At 33.5% G+C, this 19,468-nt stretch overlaps 1 protein-coding gene across 2 annotated transcripts; it reads right to left on the reverse strand.

Annotated features, from left to right (window-relative positions):
• Window positions 1-1,682: 1,682 nt before the first annotated feature.
• On the reverse strand, window positions 1,683-5,079 carry LOC110101994. 2 transcript variants are annotated; one of them, XM_020830112.2, is made up of 3 exons: window positions 2,203-5,079; window positions 2,000-2,117; window positions 1,683-1,928 (listed from the first exon to the last, which is right to left on the reverse strand). In XM_020830112.2, exons 1-2 carry the CDS (start codon window positions 4,823-4,825, stop codon window positions 2,083-2,085), a joined length of 2,658 nt encoding a protein of 885 aa, XP_020685771.1. In that variant the 5' UTR covers window positions 4,826-5,079; the 3' UTR covers window positions 1,683-1,928; window positions 2,000-2,082. The 2 variants fall into 2 exon arrangements, with proteins under 2 accessions (XP_020685771.1, XP_020685770.1); XM_020830111.2 differs by having other exon boundaries at window positions 2,000-2,120; window positions 2,203-5,078.
• Between the last annotated feature and the right edge of the window lie 14,389 nt (window positions 5,080-19,468).

A 19,468-nucleotide genomic window follows, 5' to 3' on the forward strand; every position in this document is an offset into this window, starting at 1 on the left:
GAGATGCGGAATATAGACAAATCAACCACAAAAAATAGGAGCTTGAAGGAGAAAAATATTGTCGACTAAGTGTACCAAGAACAATTTCCCCAATCTCACAAGTCAAAAAGCAGCTCACCAAAATCTGAGGCAGCCAACGAGGTTAGCATTTTCAATAATGACGCAGAAACGGAATTGCCAAATACTATGACAACGGTTCACTATCTTAAGCTCCCTCCCTACTCTCAGATATCCAAATACACCTTCCCTTTCCTTCATTGATGTTGAATCGATGCACTAAAAAAAATTATAAATTAAATTGATGTAATATGAGTATTTACTTGATCCTCTACCTTGAACTTCGAAATTAGAGCTACTTGTTGCTCGGTTCGATTAAAGCTCATTTGTGATCGTTTAACTAATCAAACAAACAAACTTGAACAACATTTTTAATACTCGATTCTTAAATAAACAAGCTTAAACACTAATGTGTTCGGTTCATTTATGTTCACAAACAACATCATTTGAAGCTCGTGAACAAGCTCGATAAAAACTCGATTCGTGATTTAGAACTCGTGAATAAGTTTGATAAATATATTCATATAGAATAATCATATTTCCATTTTAAATAGACAATTGCTTTTATTATAAATTTAATTTCATTTTATTTTATACATTCAATAGAATGAATTTGATCATGAACAAGAAACATTTCACATTTGTCAATATTTGCTAGATTGTTTGTTTAAGATGTGCATGAACAAATATAAGATGAATCATAGATCGTTTGTTCTTGAACGAGTTCATTGGGTAGCTCGAACAATACTAGTTATGTATTTATTCATGATCTTGCTCATTTGATAGCTCAAGAATACTCATTATAATTGTTTATGAACGTGCTTGTTTGATAGTGTAAAAAAATCCGCTAAATATGTTCACGAACATAACTTGTTAAGGCTTGTTTGTTTAAAGCTCGATAAGCACTAAAGAAACCGAACATGAACACCATTAATTTAACCGAACCAAACATGAACACAAACAATAAGACTCGAATCAAACACGAAGTTGAACAAGCTAATAATAAATGAACTCAAACATGAACACTTACATACTCGGCTTGGTTCAGTTCGTTTGCAGCCCTATTCGAAATCATTTCATAAATTTGGAAACCAATTTTAGTAACATGAATCTTCAACCCTTTTCATTCAAATTTAGGCTTGGCAAAAAAAAATCACTCTCCAACACACTCTCAATTAAGGCTTCGTTTAAGACGATTTTTTTACTGTTTCTTAAAGCAGCTTTTAATACAAAAATTTTAGCTTTTTCATACAAAAATTAAATTTTTTTGTATTAAAAAGCTGTTTTAAAAAGCAATAAAAAAGTTGTCCCAAATAAAACCTAAGTTGCTATCAAGATGTAGCTATCAAGAGAGAAGAAACTTTGGATTCATTCCAAAAATTTGGACATCAATATTACCTTTGACAGTCAATTAACAAAAATCTTCAATCCATCTCATTCAGATTTAGGATTGGAATCAGCAATTTTCACAACAGAAAATTATAACTCTGAAATATTTTGCTTCAAAAGGATGAATCACAAAAATCATATTCCACCAAACATGCATGACCAACTTACTGATATAAACAGCAAAAAGCACAAAACTTTGACATTAATAGAGCAATTCCACCAAATACTAAAACAAATTGAGGGAATTCAGTCAAAGAGTCCAATGATCTTTTCTATTATAAAAACTGCAATTTCTTTACATCAAAGCATTGGGACTACTCTACAGCAAGAGAAATAACTTTAACATGGGTTAAGAAAGACTAGAAGAAATTTTTGTAAGACGTCTCTATAAGCTAACCTACGGAAGCAGCATTGTAACTTCTAGAAGGAGATCAGTTGCCCGGAGCTACGTCCTGTTGACAGTGCCATAGAATCTTTTTGAACTGAAACAAAAACCATTAGAATTCAAATAGCCAGAACATAATTTCTGAACACTAAGGTGTAAGGGAAGTACCCGAAAGTTCTGAACATTACAGCTACAATCAGTGGGTGAAGCATCTAACTATCGCTACCACCAATATACCCCCAATGAACCAGTTAAGCTTTCTCATCAGTTGGCACCACCCCAGAATCTTCTGGCATTTGAACAAAAATGTAAGTATAAGAAAGCTCCAGTTCCTTCATCACCTTCAATAATGAGAGATAAAGGCTACATACCTGGAAGTATGGAGGCTCCCTCTTTTGTTGGAGAAGGATCCATCATTGGTGTGGAACCTGGAGAAGATGATGTTAAGTACCTAAGCCTGTAGCTGATAAGATTCGGCCCAAAAGCACTGAATTTTCCTGAACTGCTAAAAGCCACTTCAGCATCAACGCCTCTTTCGAACATAACCGAAGCACGTCTGCTCTTTTTTGAAACTTCGGTATCTGCTTCTTTGAGAGGACCATACTGGCTAAAAATCTTTATGAGATCTGACTCGGAAGGGAGACTATTTGGATCATTAAAGCTCAGAATTAATGCAGCAGGATTGCACTCTTCCACAGTTTTATCATCAGACAAGTTTAATAGTCTTTCTTCCTGTTGCTGCTCATCAATAAGAATAGCAGAACCATCAAGCAAATGCTCAGAAGCGTTCAAAGTGATTTCCAAGGGGCTAGAAACTGATGATATCCCTGCAGGTTTACTTTTCTTCGTTTGATTCAACTCAGAGCTTGCTTTCCTCTTCCTGCCCCTAGATGGAACTTCTTTCTTTGGGTTCTCTTCAAATATGACATCAGACCAATAAGAATCTTGTAAATAATCAGACTTTACCTCCACAGAGACTAGCCCAGACTCAGCTAGTTTTTTCCGACCCCTTCTACTCTCCGCTAGGTTTAGCAGCTTATCATCATCAAGAGAGTCAGGCGCATGTGAATCCCTCCAATTCACAAAGAAACCAACAGCGCTAGATTGGAATCTGTGCGCTTTTGTGGGACTTTTTGCGGCAAAGCAAAGCTGGGACAGCATCTCACTTGGTGTCGGATAGTCCTGCATAAAAGATGCATCTTTTTTTGGAGACTTACTATCACCATGAACAGAACTTGTTCTTTCATTTGTCTTAGACTTGCCCTTTTGGAGTTTTATGTTGCTGTGCTCTGAGCATGAAAATTTCATTTCTTTGGCAACTCGGCTAATGCGTTGTCCAATTTTCAAAGCCTTCACATCAGATGAAGAATCTGACAAGCTCCCAATATCACCCAAAGAGTTGAGCCTCCTTTTCTTACGTTTCCCACGGTCAACTGAATCAGAATCACTAATCTTGCGTTTCTTGATGGAAGATTTCGAAGAAGCTTTTGCACCATTTTTCACGTTTGTACCATTCAAAGCAGTAGGATCAGCCGTTTCTCTCATCAGCTCCGGCAAGCTCCTTTGTTTTCTGCCATCCTCTTCAATGGCCTTCTTTTTACCAGGTGGTCTGCCCCTGCCTCTTCTCTTCTCCTTTGAAGATGAGTCATTTGAAAGTGTTTCATCCATTTTATTTTCTATCTTTCTGCTATCCTCTTCAATGTCATTCTTTTTACCAGGTGGCCTGCCCCTTCCTCTTCTCTTTTCCTTTGAGGACGTGTAGCTTGAAAGAATTCCATTCTTCTTAAATTCTGTATCATCTTGTCCTGCTTCTTCCCTTTCATGGCCTGAACCGTCTTCACTGTGTGATAACCCTCCACCAAAACAGAATTCTGGTAGTTCAGAATAACCCTTTGACATATAGATGGCCTTCACCTGAGCAGTTACTTTAACAAGCTCCAATTTATCAAAATGTCCACAAGGTAACCGAGCTAGTTCATGAATATAATCAAGCAGCCTACCGGGATCAAATGAACTCGCAACTGCACATCGATCCAATGTAGGGCAGCATGTACCTTCTTTAATACCAGCATTCTCAATCATTTGGTGATTCAAACCAGCAATAAACTCATCTGCAACACAACCACAAGTCATTCCAATCTCAATGCGCCTTGCCACTTCTTCCAATGCAACATCAACAGCATTTACAAATTCATCCAAGCTACTCTGCTTCTCCATCTGAGAGAAGAATGATTCAAAAGGCTTCAATCGGGACTTGTCATTCCAAGCAAAAGTTTTGTCCCCATAATATGCTACTAAGAAGTGATCTTTCTTCTGATGCTTCAGTGCCATATCCGATGCAAATGAAGGATCATAGATCTGTCCAGGCCACCAAGGATGGCTCCTCACTTTGCCCCACACCATATCACAAACAGAAAATTCAGATTTGCCTCCCAGTTCCTCACTTTGTAACTGCTTGTTATCGACATAATTCAACAACTCAACATCTAGAGTCTCCCCCGCTTGTTCAGATTTAGGAGCATCATCTACCTCTCCAAAAGAATCATCTTTCTTGAAAAACACATCAAAGTCGTTATCATTGGAGAATAATTCTTCACTCACCAGAATTGTATCACCTTGCAGATGGTTTGCGTCGCTTTTATCCGCATCATCCCCTTTGGAGGTATCAGCTTTACCCGTCAAATCGGTGTTAGAATCCAAGGTGGTTGCGGTCGGGTTTGGAGTTTCCTCGCCTTTCTTCCAATCCTCTTGCGTGAAACCCGCGAATTTCGCACCCAGTTGAATGCCTTTTCCATTTCCATCATTTTCATCAACCTCGCTGACGTTCTTATCTTCTTCGCGATCTCCACGGCTCAAATCATCCCTAGCAGCGGAATCCCCATCAGATTTGCCGGTACCGCCGGAACCCTCGAGTTCTGCTTGGTGAACCACAGCTACGGAGTTGAGATCGAGGCTCCGAGCCGATACGTAGGACGCAGTCGACTCCCAGGACATTGGCGAGGCAAGGCAAAATCCCTAGCGAAAACAACAATATTTGGTTTCTGCAAAGAGAAGAACGTAATATGTTCGAACTTCGAAGTAATCAAGGAAAAAAACCACAGAGAAGAAACCCTAATTTCCTCCCCGAAAAACAAAAGAAACCCTAATTCTCTGATAAAAAAGGGCTCTATTTGAACAATATCAACGAGAGAATAGTGCTCCCCTTTTGCCGCCACCTATGCGCGATAAATCTCACCTTTTTAACGGCGGAAAGGAAAAAATCAATTCCAAAGCAAATTATTTGGTGAAGAACTGTTTCAGAATATTTTGATCAATTCTCTTCTTGACAAAATTTAAAATTTATTAATTTATCTTCTTATGTTAATATAATATAAATTTTAATTAATTATTCATAATTAAATTTATTTTAAAATAATTTTAATATATTTGATACTCATCTAAATTAAATTTTAATATAAATATTTTATTAATTTTTAAAAATTTATTAGGTGCAAGAACTACACATTAACTAATCAGATTAATACTTCATTTGAGATAATTTTTTTTATTACTTTGATTTTCATATTACAATCATAGTTTTCATATGATTATTATTTTTTCAATGCTTTTAATAATTTTTTGTGCAAGAAAACTATTTTCTACATCAGCTTTCAAAAAGAATCTTTCTCAATTACAGTTTTACAATCAACTTTATAAAATATTGTAACCATCTGAAACGGACCCTTAATACTTTTCAAATATTAGCCCAAAAATTTACCCGCTAACTAATAAATCAATCGCAATTGAATTTAAGTTCATATTAAGAGTTTTGTTTGGGACAACTTTCCTACAACTTTATAAAGTAAATTTTTAGTACAAATTTTTTTCATTTTAAAAAATTTTGTACTCAAAAATTATTTTAGCAAACAGTACGAAAGCTGTCTTAAACGAAGTCTAAGCCTAAATAAGTAATGATAAATTTAATTAAAGGTGAAATTTATAATAATCTATTGTATAAATCTTAATATTCATAAAGAAGTTAATTTTGGATCCCTTTGAGGCAGCTCCTGTTTTTTATAAAAGTGATTGTTAAGATCTTGGGGAGAAAGTAACTTTATTTAAAGTTGATGAAGAAAGCAACTTTCTAATACAACATTTTTTTGAAAGTAATGAAAAAACAATGATCAAATAAAAACTATAATTGTTGCGTCAGTTCGACTATAAGCTTGCTGAAATCGGAGTTGGGGTGCTCTCGGAATTAATTTTTGAAGTTTCCAACTAGCTTTCGCCTCGAGATTCGTGCCCGATCAAGCTAATTTTGTGATGCCGTATCAATAATCGTGACTTAAAAAAATAATAATATAAGAAAACTTTCTTAGACGCAAGTCTTAAAACTCATATTATGACATCCATGCATAACTATATTTTCACAAAATAATTAAATTTCATAGTGGCATTCATATTTATACAAGATATAAAACTAATTACATATATATGTGAGTTATTTTAATTAATTAATTTAGACTTCATTTGTGACAGCTTTTTTTTCCTTTCTAAAATAGTTTTTAGTACAAAAATTTATTGAACTAAAAATTTTGTACTAAAAAAATTATTTTTGAAAGTAATAAAAAAGTTATCCCAAACGAAATTTAAATGTTAGTATTTTGCACAATTGTATATAGATCTCAAAAAAAAAAAAAAAAAAAAAAAAAAAAAAATTTATATGTTATATGTACTTATTACAATTGCTATTCCACAAAATAATTGGATTTCATTGTTATACATATTTTGTATGAGTCTTAAGACATTTTTTTTATTATATGCAATTATTATTTGCATAATTTTTTTAATATTTTACATATGTTGAGTCTCTTATTTTATTGTACCTACCTAGGTACATTACATTTGTTATTTTATTAATTAAATAAATTTTAGTATGGTACACAAGAAAATGCAAGTCTTAATACTCATATTATATGCTGTACACGTGTTTATAAATGTATTTTACAAAATAAATTAATATCAATAGTTTACATGGTTAACATATGTGTTATAAATCATTTTATAGAATTATTATCCTATTACAAGGACTTTATTTTTTAGTTTTTGGAAGGGTTGATGCCTTTGATGTTATCCTTGTGTATGTTGACATTACAAAATGTTGGAAAAATATGTTAATGCTACAAGCCCTTCTGATGTGTTCGGGTACTACTCGATTAAGGCTTCGTTTGGGACGGCTTTTTTATTGCTTTCTAAAACGGAGTTTTAGTCAAAAAAAAAAAAAATTGTACTAAAACTTCATTTTAGAAAGCAATAAAAAAGCCGTCCCAAACGAAGCCTAAATCTTCTTAAAAAATTCTTGAATCTTTCTTCCATCTAAACTAAAGGCAAATTAAGGCTTCGTTTGGGACGGTTTTCTTGTTGCTTCTTAAAGTAGCTTTCTAGTAAAAAAATTTAATTATTGAACTAGAAAGCTGCTTTAAGAAGCAGCAAGAAAGCCGTCCCAAATGGAGCCTAAATTGTATGAATTAATCACTTTTGTAGGTCTACTCCTCTATTACCTGATCCATATGTTTTTGGCTAGTTGGGCTTAAGCAAGCGTACAATCCTTATCGACATAAACAAGGGGCCGTCGAAATGTAAGTGATCGTCCAACATCCTTACACTTAATTTGTCACATCCCAAAATTTAAATTAGAATAATTATATATTTTATCTTTTTAATTATCAACGAGAACTTCTATGAATCATCAATATAAATCAATATATCAAACAAAAGCAAATCTATATATCATATGCATCAAAATATTAAACTATATTCATTACTCAAAATCATATCTACAAAAACAAATAGATCATTACTTCAATAATCTATCTCAAGCTCCTAACTACAAAAAAAAAAAAAAAAAATACAAAAGCTAACAAAAGGAGAAACTTGAAGATCTCATTCAACCTCACTCTATAGAGTCTTGACCCCTTCCTTAACATAAAATCAAAGAAATCATACAAAGAGCTTACAAAGCCCAGCAGAAATCAAAACTCACAAAGCTTTCAATGTAAGATTCAATAATCAATATGCATGCTCATCTTAAAAATTATTATTAATAACTTTTAATATAATCAATAATCAGTTTTCTATAGTATAAATCAAAATGACTATTGACAACAACAACAACATCAAGCCTTTATCCCACTATGTGGGGTCGGCTACATGAATCCTTTTTCTCCATTGTGTCCTATTAAAAGTCGAATTCTTATTTAAATCTAATAAAGAAAGATCATTTCTAATATTTTCTAAGCAAGCCTTTTTAGGTCTGCCTCTACATTTCTTAACATAAGTTAAATATAATACATCTACTTTCCTAATTGGGTCATCGGAAGGCCGCCATTTTATGTGACCAAACCATCTAATGTGGCTCTCTCTAATCTTATCTTATACTGGAGCTACTCTAACCTTTCACGTATGTGCTCATTTCGTATCCTATCTCTAAGGGTAAAGCCACTCATCCATCTGAGCATCCTCATCTCTGCCACACTAAACTTAGTATTATGCTTCACTTTTAATGGCCAACATTCGGCACCACAAAGCATTGCAGACCTCACCACCATCTTATAGAATTTTCACTTAAGTTTGAGGGGCACTTTTATATCACACAGCAAGCCTGATGTATTCCTCTACTTCAACCATCCAACTTGAATTCTATTGATAATATTGTGGGTCTCCAAAAGGATTCTGCTTAAGGGGTTCGAATGTAAAGAGTACGATCGCACTATCTCGTAGGACAAAACGATCGTAGACCTTTACACTCGACACAAGCAGGCCGATAGAAGAGTAGATGGAGTTATGCATACGATTAGTCATGGAGGGTAGCGGTTTTCACCTACCAATCTCGATGGATAATAATATATATAACCCAAAAGTCACGAGATTTCCCCCATTCGATATGTCAGCTCGAATGGGGTTTATTTGATTGTGGGGATCGGTTTCCTATGGGCGCAAGCCCCCGTAGTTAATTACATCCTATGACTTGACCTAAAAAAACTCTCGATTAAGGACGATGTATTATTCACTTCTTAATTTGGTGTACAGAAAAAGTTCCTGAGTTCTATTTCAAAGAGTCTCTTCTATTTATCTTTAATGATGATTAGACCTTTTTGAATGGATTAAGATATGATTAAAATTTTAAGTTTAGAAGATCAAAGATTGGATTACTACCCTAAGATAAATGACAGACTCAAAACACACCAGAAGTGAAAAGACGCACTGAGGGGTGTACAATCTAGGCTTATGCTTGCTTGGAGTGAGCTGCCAGCTAACATCCTAAACAATATCAATCGCCCTATATGTATATAAGATAGGAATGCTCTATCCTAAGAAATCAAGAATTTATAGTTCAAAATGTTTCAATCAGGGACTCTATAATATGCAAAAGAATGTACCTAGCGCTATGTGTGATGCATGAAATAGATACGAAATATTCTTAGGTTTACTGATGTAATGCATGCATGTAAGTGCGGTACAATGTGAAGCAAGGTGTGTAAAAAACAAATGCGTGCATGACATCCAGAGTACAGAAAAAGTAAATAAACACACCAGATACCCTCCAGGCAAGGTATCTGTATCACATCATAATAGAAAAATCATCCTAGCGATGTCCACTTTGTGTGGGAAAACAATGATGTCCATGGCACAATAGGTGGCCTACTCTACAGGCCTAAATGACCCTAATGGTCTCTAGGGCTCACAGAAGATAGGGGTATCATACCCAAAACCAGAAAAGGCCAAAATCCTAGCGATGCCCACTTCGTGTAGGAAAATAACGATGCTCAACGACATAAATGGGTGGCCTACTCTACAGGCCTAAATGACACTAATGATCTCTAGGGCTCACAGAAGGGGACAAGCTTTGGCCTAAGCTTTGGTAGTGCACTAACCTATGGCTAGCTACATAAAATTGCTAGAATACCTATTAACAAGATGTATGTGATGTGTAGTAGTTTCGATATAAAACTAAAAGTTTACTTTACAAGTTGCAGAGATTATACCTGATTGTGGTGCTATCACTTAAAAAAAACTCCAAGCAAGCAGATGATCCCAGATTGTGATGCGGCCACTTAAAAGTTCTTAAGCAAGCAAGTCGTCCCAATGTACCTCGCAAGATAAAATAAAAAAAAGATACACAAATGAGCGTAGATGCCGTTCAGAAAAGAAATGCAGGTAAGTAAAAAAAGTATAACTTACAGAAAATTTAAGAATTGTATTTTATAGAACGTGTGTATGTAGTAAATATTGAATAACAAGAGAAAATATCAGCCTAACCTAGGGCTAGAAGTCGTGTCCTACCCAAACAAGTCTGAAGTGTGTTTGTAATAGGCTGTGTGATTCTAGATATGTTCTATATATGATAGTTTAATTATAATTGCTTTCATTTTATTTGTTAAAGGGCAAAAGGAAGATTTTAGTTTAAGTCTAAATATTAGTAATTTATGATTGATTTTAAGATTTTTATTTTAATATTTGATTGATTACCACCTTTGTTTCTCACCGAGGCCGTGAGGTTTATTTCACCCTCCTTAGGGCTAACTTAATAGCCTCATAGGCCTGGGTTAGCCAGTGGCAACCAATTTTTGTTGAATTATTTTAGTTGGTTATAAATTAAAAGAAAAATGTGGATTAAATGATTTATTATCGATTAAGGGATTAAATTAGTTAAGTTTGCTATCAACTGATTCGTGGCGTTGTGCCACCAGGCTCGAGGAACCAGGCTTCCTTAGGACACTTAGTCCCGCAGCCCGGAGTAGTCCATCCTAAAAACCAAGTTGATATAGTTATATTAAGAGGTTTGTTGATGGGTTTTAAAAGATTTTTTTAAGAGTTTGATGAATTTTAGATGAGTTATTAGGCTTTGGGTTATAATGAAATCTCTTGATAAATTCTTTATGATTCACTTAGTTTAGGTTAGGTTTTGATTCACTTGATTTAATATTAGAGGTGTTTTAGACTAAGTGTGTTATTAATTATAAGTGGGTTTGATTAAAGCTTTAATTTTATAAGTCTTTTATGTTAGGAAATTTTAGTTTAGGTTTACTCTCCTAATTTAGTCTACATTTTTAGACTTTATGTTGGTTAGGAGTTGTTTATTAACTTAGTTATATTTGATTTAGGTTTTGTGTTTTAGGGGTTATGAAATATTAGTTATAATTTAAGTAAAAAATTAGGTATTTTAATGCATTTTTAAGACTTGAATTAAGGTTGATTATTAGTAAATTAAAGGGCACTAAACCTAGAAAAATGTGTCACTAAGTTTAAGTTTTGATGTTTCTATCCTATAAGGAGCATACATCCTAAGTCTATGTTATCTAAGATCCGATCCTTAATTTTTGTCTTTAGGTGTCACTAGTGTTATGGGAAACGAAAGGATGTGTTTTTTCAACCCTTTTAGGCATTCATACATGTATCAATGAATTCAAGGATCTATGAATAAGACAAGTAGCGGAGTAGTAGAAAGACGAGAAGCAAAGGGTAAAAACAACAGAATGCCAAAAAGAAAGAAAAGAATGAAGAAAATAAAATAATAAAGGAATGTAAGCATTGTTATTGTTAGACACACTTCTTTGAGGTCAAGTGTGTCTCTAAAATAGCCTCCTCCCTAATTCGATATGATATGAATAGGGAGGAAGGCATTTATAATGCCCTTTGTTGTCCCCACAATCCAAATAAAGCACTTGATATAGACCCGACTTAACTACACAAATCACTCTTTACCAAACACAAAGCGACAAGGGAAACTCAAGTTCCCAAAACTAGAACTAAAACAAAATTCCTTTCTATCTACTACATTCTTCCAACCTTATATTTTAGAGGCAAACACTAATGAAAGAGAGACAACCTATGCAAGATAAATCACTTAATCCCAAAAAGAAAGATCTAGAGAAATTTCTAACATAAATCCACCTCACTAAGGTCTCAACCCCAAAGCAATATCTTATGAGAATTCTCCAAAATGAAACAACACATAAAGCCCCTTATTGAAAAGAAAACAAAACACCAAAAACTCTTTTTGACACAAAATCAATCAAGTGCTTTTTAAGTTTAGCGTGGGGTAAAAACCGTAAAGTTTTCCGATAAGAAAACTTCACAACAGCTTTTCGTTATAAAAGAAACCTAACATAAAACTTTGCCACACAAAACAATTCAGAGATTTTCGTAAAATTTCTAATAATAGAGCAACTTATAAAACTTTCACGTGAAGCAAACTCATGAAACTTTCTACCTCGAAGCATCTACCCAAATATTAGAAACCATACTTCAATAACAACATATATCATTTTCCAACTTAACCAAACCACTTTGGAGTACAAAACGCATCAAAATCTGCACTTAATCCATTCCCAAGGCAGTTTGGAACTGAAAATAAGTAAAAATCTGCATATAATTTGTTCCCGAAACAATTTGGAAAACAAAAAAAACAGTGAAAATATGCACTTGGTTTGTCTCCAAAACCATTTGGAGTCTAAAACAGTAAAAGAAAATCTATAGATGCTTCCAATTAATCACAAATCATAAAAGAAGTATTTCATTAGATGCCATCTATAAGATACCATATCACTCAGCAAGTGAATCCTAACAGAGCATGGGACAAGTGAAATTCACACACTTTACCATTCATCTTATACACACATTTTTTTTAGGGAAACCTCCTTAAATGTAAAGCAAACTAACACTTTCTCTTTCCAAAAAAAAAAAACACTGTATGAAACATAGCAAATCATTTTACAAAAATTTTCATCATAATGGGTCATGATTACTAATGATCACTTTTTCAAATACCTCCATTTTCATTCCAATCAAACTCAGGAAACCTTTCAATCACATGGAAATATTACATAAGGTCTATGTATGCTCATATTTGAAAAGGATATGAATATATACTTTCTAACATCACAATCTTCTCCAATCTCACTTAGCATATGAATGCTATCTAACCCATTTCTCCAAAATAGTTTACAAGAAATTTATGTATGCTTGTTCCTGAAACAATTTAGAGCACAAGTAAACACCTGAAAAGCTTTCCCAAAATTCATTGAAAGAACAAATCCTAAACATATATTTATATGTATATTTCTCCAATCAACCATATGCCATACAATGATAAAGTGTTACCCTGAATGCATGCTTCATATCAAGCTCCATTTTCAACCACGAGCTTTACGAATTATGATCCATGTAAAGCCTCAACTCAAATAACACTTTATCATTTTTCTTCAACAACATTCCATCAAACAATAGATATGCAATATCCACAAAATTTTTATGAAGTAAATTGAAGCAGAAATCGTAACCTCATAACCACAAAAGGAAAGAAAATCTACCCACACATTTAGTTAAGCTCACCACAACACAATACATCAAGAGTTGACTAATATTTTGGAATGAAAGGGAACAACTGCAAACATCCCAGATTCAACATGATATATTAAAATAGGTTGCTCAAGGTTACGTACATAAACCAATAACCAGAAACTATGTGAAGGCAAATCAAACATGAAAGAGAACTTCATAATTATAAGGAAGAAATCAGGACAATAACTCAAGGAAAATGTTGGATAGCATTATGAATGATTTACCAGAGAAATCTCATGCCATTACTTTAAATAATATAAGACTCAAACACAATCAAACTACCCATGATTAGCAGGAACTATTATAATCACTCAAAAAAAAGATTAAGACATAGTTTGATAACCAAGTAAGGAAAACAAAACTAAGCAACAAGAAATGTGATAAATGCGTTGTCAAACTCATTGCAACAGAAATTGAAGCAGTTTTTGAAGACATATCTATTGGATAAGAAGGGAAAAGGGAAGAAGAAGCAAGAAGTCTGGTAGAAGAAGAAGAAGAAGAAGAAAGGGGAAGAAAGAAGGAGGAGAGAAGAAACTCACCTTGCAGATATAGATGGGATTATCGGTTAGGGTAGGTTGTCCACATCAGGTTCACGAACAAGCGGCGAGAGCAAGGGTTCCACGGAGGGTTCAAACTTGCTCGTAAAAGAGAGGGAGATCGGCCTCGGCTAAGGCGGCGGCGAGCAGCACGGTCCAAAGAAGAGGGGCAGACGGCTGGGTTTTCCCGCTGGTTGGAATCGGCTAGGGTAGGAGTCCCGAAAGGGGAGCGGGGCTCATTTCCAAATGAGAGAGCCGAATCAAGGGCTTCAGCCCTTGTCCGATCCCAAAGAGACCAAGAGCTGGAAGAAGAGGCGGAAACCCTAGCTTGTGCGAATGGAGGGAGTCCGTGAGAGGGAGAGGGAGGCGCGGGTCCTTGGAGCTGAATGCCAGACTCCTCCTGTGCGAATGTGGAGAATCAGGGGAGAGAGTTGGAGTATGAAAAAAAAAAAGGCCCTCCACCAGAACAGCGGTGGTATCTCTTCTTCCCTCGAGTCCAGAGAGCTTCGGCTTGATTTCGCGCGAAGAAAAGCTGGGAAGGGGACTGGACATGTCCGATCCCTCTAAAGACCTCTGCATCTCCTCCAAAATGAGTAAATCACGCGAGAGGAGCTGACTGACAGCAGATCTCGAATCTCAGGGAGATTGGGACCGTCGAATTAATTTCCCGATCTCATATCAAATTTAAATCATTTAGAAAGTAAATTGAACTCTTAATAAAAAATAAGTGAAATTCATGAGATTAAAAATCAGATCTAAACCGAACCCAATTTGACTTGATTTGAGTCAATTTGGTTTCGACTCTGCTCGATCCAAATCAACAAAATCAAACCTAAATCAACTCTAACAAATTAAACCTAAATCGAGTCCGACGAGACCCGATCAACTCAATCAAATGCGCCTAATGGCAAATCAAGACAAAAACGAGGTCAATAAATATCCTCGTCTATTTCATCATCACTCTGAAAATTAGATCTAATATATCCAAAACGTGTACTCTTATTAATGACTTGATCTCCCAAAGTCACATTCCCCTCACTAGGTGTATTACTTCTAAAATTACATTCCATATTTCACTACAAGCAGTAGCTCTCCTTTTTCCCCCCTTGGCAAGGCGGAGAAGCTCTTACAATACTCCCTTTCACCAACCTGGCATGGCGGAGTGCCAAACTCTGTTTTCACCCTCCTAGCAAAGAACTTCTCAAGAGCTCTCTCCCTCGGAATCCCTCTCTAACCACGTTCTCCTCTCTCTGATTCACACACCAAAATATGACAAGTTTTTCACCTCAAAAATAGGCTCCAAAATCTCTGAGATTTCAAAAGTAGCCGTTATTATCGTACAGTACGGTTTATAATCGTATAGTACGATATGTATAAACAGACTTCGTCCTAGTACGAAGTGGTATGAACAGTTCAGAAACATTCGTATAGTACGATTGCAAGTCGTACGGTACGATCCATAACAATTCTATTCATACGGGATGATCAAGCATCGTCTATGTTCATCGTATAGTATGATTGCTATCGTACAGTACGATGAGACAAAATCGAAGAGATCGTCCGGGACGATCTTCGGGACGATTATAATTCATCTCTGTTCATCGTATTGTACGAATGGGTTCGTACAGTACGATGTTCAAATTATAATTAAGCCCGGATTTCTTGCACTAATCACGGGTTAAATTAAGTAAGTATTTAAACAAAAATGTACAGTACGAAAGTGTTCGTACAGTACGAGCGGCGGAAAATAACTTACTTAAGTTAATACAGCTGTTAGGGTTTTGGTTTTGAACATATCGTACAGTACGAATAAATTCATACGGTACGATCTATTCATAGAATCGTCCTACAAAGCTCTGATCGTACGGTATGAAATAACATCGTACAGTATGATCTACAGAGAAAGAAAACTCTAAATTTTTTATTTAAAAACACTCTACCCCTGTGTGTGTGCATGGTTGCTCAGACTTTTATGCATTTTGTGGCCAAACTCAAGAAAATAAAAATAAAATAAATAACAAAATATATTGCAGACTCATACTCCTAATCTACCCATTCTTGAGTCTTCCTGTCATCCTGAGTAGCTTTTGATCTTCCTGAAATGTTAGTAATGGACAATAACAAATAAAATAATATTCAATGAATAGATGATTCAAACGACATTATTTGTCATCATCAAAATCTCAAACTCGGGGTCATGGGTTGCAACATTATCAACAAGAAGAATATCATAAGCGAAAAGCATACACCAAGGTACATCATCTTGCAAATGTCTAGTGAGAATATCCACGACTAAAGCAAAAAAGATATGGGCTTAAGGCTGATCCTTGACCCAACCGAAATAGGAAAATACTTGGTCAAACCACATTGTGTTTGAACACAAGTAATAGCTCATTCATACATATCTTTAATGATTTGAATATAAGCATTATTAACTCCTTTATTTTAAATAACTCTCCATAACCATTCTCTTGAAACTTTATCATATGATTTTTCTAAATAAAAAAATATCATATATAGATCCTCCTTATTTTCTCTATATTTTTCCATCAAACCGCTTAATAAATATATGGCTTCCATAGTCGACCTACCCAGCATGAATCCAAATTGATTTTGAAAAACATTAATATCACACCTCAACCTATGCTCCATAACTCGCTCCTATAGTTTTAAAGTTTGACACATTAACTTAATTCTTCTATAATTCGCACAATATTGTACATCACCTTTATTCTTAAAAATAGGAATTAACACACTCATTCTCCACTTATCTGACTTCTTTTTAGTCTTCAAAACAATATTAAAAAGTTTAGTAAGCCAAGATTCCATAATCTCCTAAGCATTTCCACACCTTTATTAGAATATCATTAGGTCCAACAACTTTTCTACCCTTCATTTTCTTTAAAGCCTCTCTAACTTCGATTTTACTAATACACCAATAAAAACATAAATTTTTATTTTTATTTAGGGAGCTAAGGTCACTACAGTCAATCTTATTTTTATAATTTTATTAAAAAGTTTAGTAAAATATCTCATCCACCTTTGTTGAATATCATGTTCTAACAAAAATGTTTTTTAATCTTCATCCTTAATACACTTCACTTAAAATAAATTCTTACTACACATATCTCTTTGTTTGGTTAAATTATACATATATCTTTCTCCCTCCTTAGTATGTTATCTATTATATAAATCACTAAAAGCTAAGGTATTTGCATCATATATTATTTTTTTAGATTTCTTATGAGCCTCTTTATATTTTTTCCAATTATCAGAGTTTTTATAATTAAACTAATTTTTATAATAAATCTTCTTATTTTTAATATTTTTTTGCATATTTGGATTCCACCACAAACTATTTTTACTATTAGGAGCTTTTTCCTTTGATACTTCAAACACATTTTTTGCAATATTCTTAATATAGCTAGCCACTTTTTCCCACATAACACATTAGCATCATTATGCGCAGACAAAATCTTAAGATCTAAAATCTTAATATTTTTGCTAATATTCTTTAAATATCCCCATCTAATCCTTGAATATTATTTTACTTTATTTTTTATTTTGCTCATTTATCTTAAAGTCTAAAACTAATTATCGATGTTGGGTACCTAAAAGGCTAAAATTTTACTAGAAATAACTTTATAATCTTTGTAATCTAAACGATTTAATTTTTTTATAAGAAAATAGTCAATCTGAGTTGTACTATATCCATTTTTATAAGTGATGATATGATCATTCATTTTCTTAAATAAGATATTAGTAATTAATTAAAAAATCATACACAAAACAAAAATTTAATATGGTCTTGCCACCTTCATTTTTCATTACAAACCTATAGACATCAAGAATGCTTTTAAAATCATTTATCTTCTACCAAAATGTTCATTTAAATCTCCTCCAATAAAAACTCTTTCTTCAAGATATATCTTTTTTATTAATTCTTCTAAGTTATTCTAAAAATTTAATTTTGAACTCATATCTAAACCTACTTGAGGAGCATAAGCACTTAAAATATTAACATTCCTAGCATGAATAATAATCTTTAAAGCTATAATTCTATCTCCAATCTATTAATTTTTATAACATTATCCTTCAAACTCTTATGTTTAATAACACCTACACCATTTCTAGTACGACTCCTACCCGAATACTAAAGTTTAAATCCTAAGCTATCAATCTCCTTAGTCTTCTCTCTAATCCATTTAGTTTCCTGAATGTACAGAATATTTAACTTCCTATAAATCATAATATCTATTAATTTCATTAATTTTCATGTAAAGGAATCTATACTCCTAGTTCATATCTTAATTTTAGTTTTATGGACTAGTTTATTTACCCACATCCGTCCTTGATTTGGGAACCCTTGCCTATTTAACACTGCACCTGGGTGCTAGTTCAACTGCCCTTGTACACTTGTCACTGTATTCAGGCCATACAAGATGTCGCTTCCAAGGGACGCTCTAATATTAACACTTCTTAAGAGATTCATGTCATTATTATTTGACAAGTTTTATACTGGCTGTCGACTACCTGATGCAACTCTCCATTTTTCTCATCTAGGACTTGGGACTTAGTAATTGCAGTGTTTAAAATGACTATTGACGAAAAGCAAAAATCATTATGCTAAAATCCATAAATCAATAATAGTACGAGAACATAAATACATTAATAATCAATAAATCAGAATGTTAGGGAACAACATATAATTATTTTAATCATATATTCAATATTATGAGTCTATTAGAGAGGTGAATCATGAACGTGCATGAGTCATATCAGTAGTGTTGCCATATACCTAGTATAGCCATCTATATAATCTATAAAACCATGACACTGTTTACTCATGAATCAATTATATGCCATCAATATCATAAAGTTTAGCAATAAAAAATCATCCAACTTTAATGTAATGTTTTCAACACCTTTAACCCTAATTGTTTTCTAATTGGTTAACAGTTATGGCCATCATATTTATCTTTTTTTAGTAAATTAATTATCATTACAGGTGTTTTTCAATAATCTATAAATATTCATCAATTTCTACCTGTTGGCGTAATTATTGAACACCCAAATAATGAATATGAAGCGAGTTAGTATAGGGATCTTTTATAAAATATGTATACCATTGATATTAAGAATAAATAAAAAATTTCATAAGACATCTAAAGAAGTTAGTAATCTACCATAATTGTATGTTTTATATCTTCCAACAAACTTATTTTTTATAATAATTATATTGTGTCAAGGAAATTATTTTTTATTTTAAGAATTTGGAAAAACTCCCATCATGCAATTGGGCATGCATTGTGTGGAGAATTAATATATATATTTTTTGCTTTAAAATGATTTCTAATTAAATAAAAATTAGATAAGTCACTTAAATACATCAATGACTTAATTTAGCTAATTTTATTAAGGGTTTATGAATCAAGTTCAATTTTTATTTTTATTTTTTTGTTCAAATATTTATATATTTGATTATATTACTACATTAACTCTAGAGGTCTTTTAATTGAAGCATATTAACATGAATGATCTATACTCAAAGCATTTAAGAGGCATGTAGAATTTTTTTTAATTTTAAGGAAATTTCTATTTGTCTCAAATTTATAGAGCAAACTAGTTAAACATATGTTAATGTTATTTGTTTATACTATTTTAATATTTATAATTACACTACCTTAGTGTTATACACTTAGGATTCGTTTGGGACAGC

Source organism: Dendrobium catenatum, unplaced genomic scaffold (assembly GCF_001605985.2).
Source record: "Dendrobium catenatum unplaced genomic scaffold, ASM160598v2 fragScaff_scaffold_1220, whole genome shotgun sequence".
NCBI classification, from domain to species: Eukaryota; Viridiplantae; Streptophyta; class Magnoliopsida; order Asparagales; family Orchidaceae; genus Dendrobium; species Dendrobium catenatum.

Excerpts from the sequence above, each read along its gene's own strand:
- LOC110101994 (XM_020830111.2), bottom strand. The coding sequence starts at position 4,825 with ATGTCCTGGGAGTCGACTGCGTCCTACGTATCGGCTCGGAGCCTCGAT. Across the intron at positions 2,121-2,202 it reads GGGAGCCTCCATACTTCCAG|AAGATTCTGGGGTGGTGCCA; the intron begins GTATGTAGCCTT and ends TTCAAATGCCAG.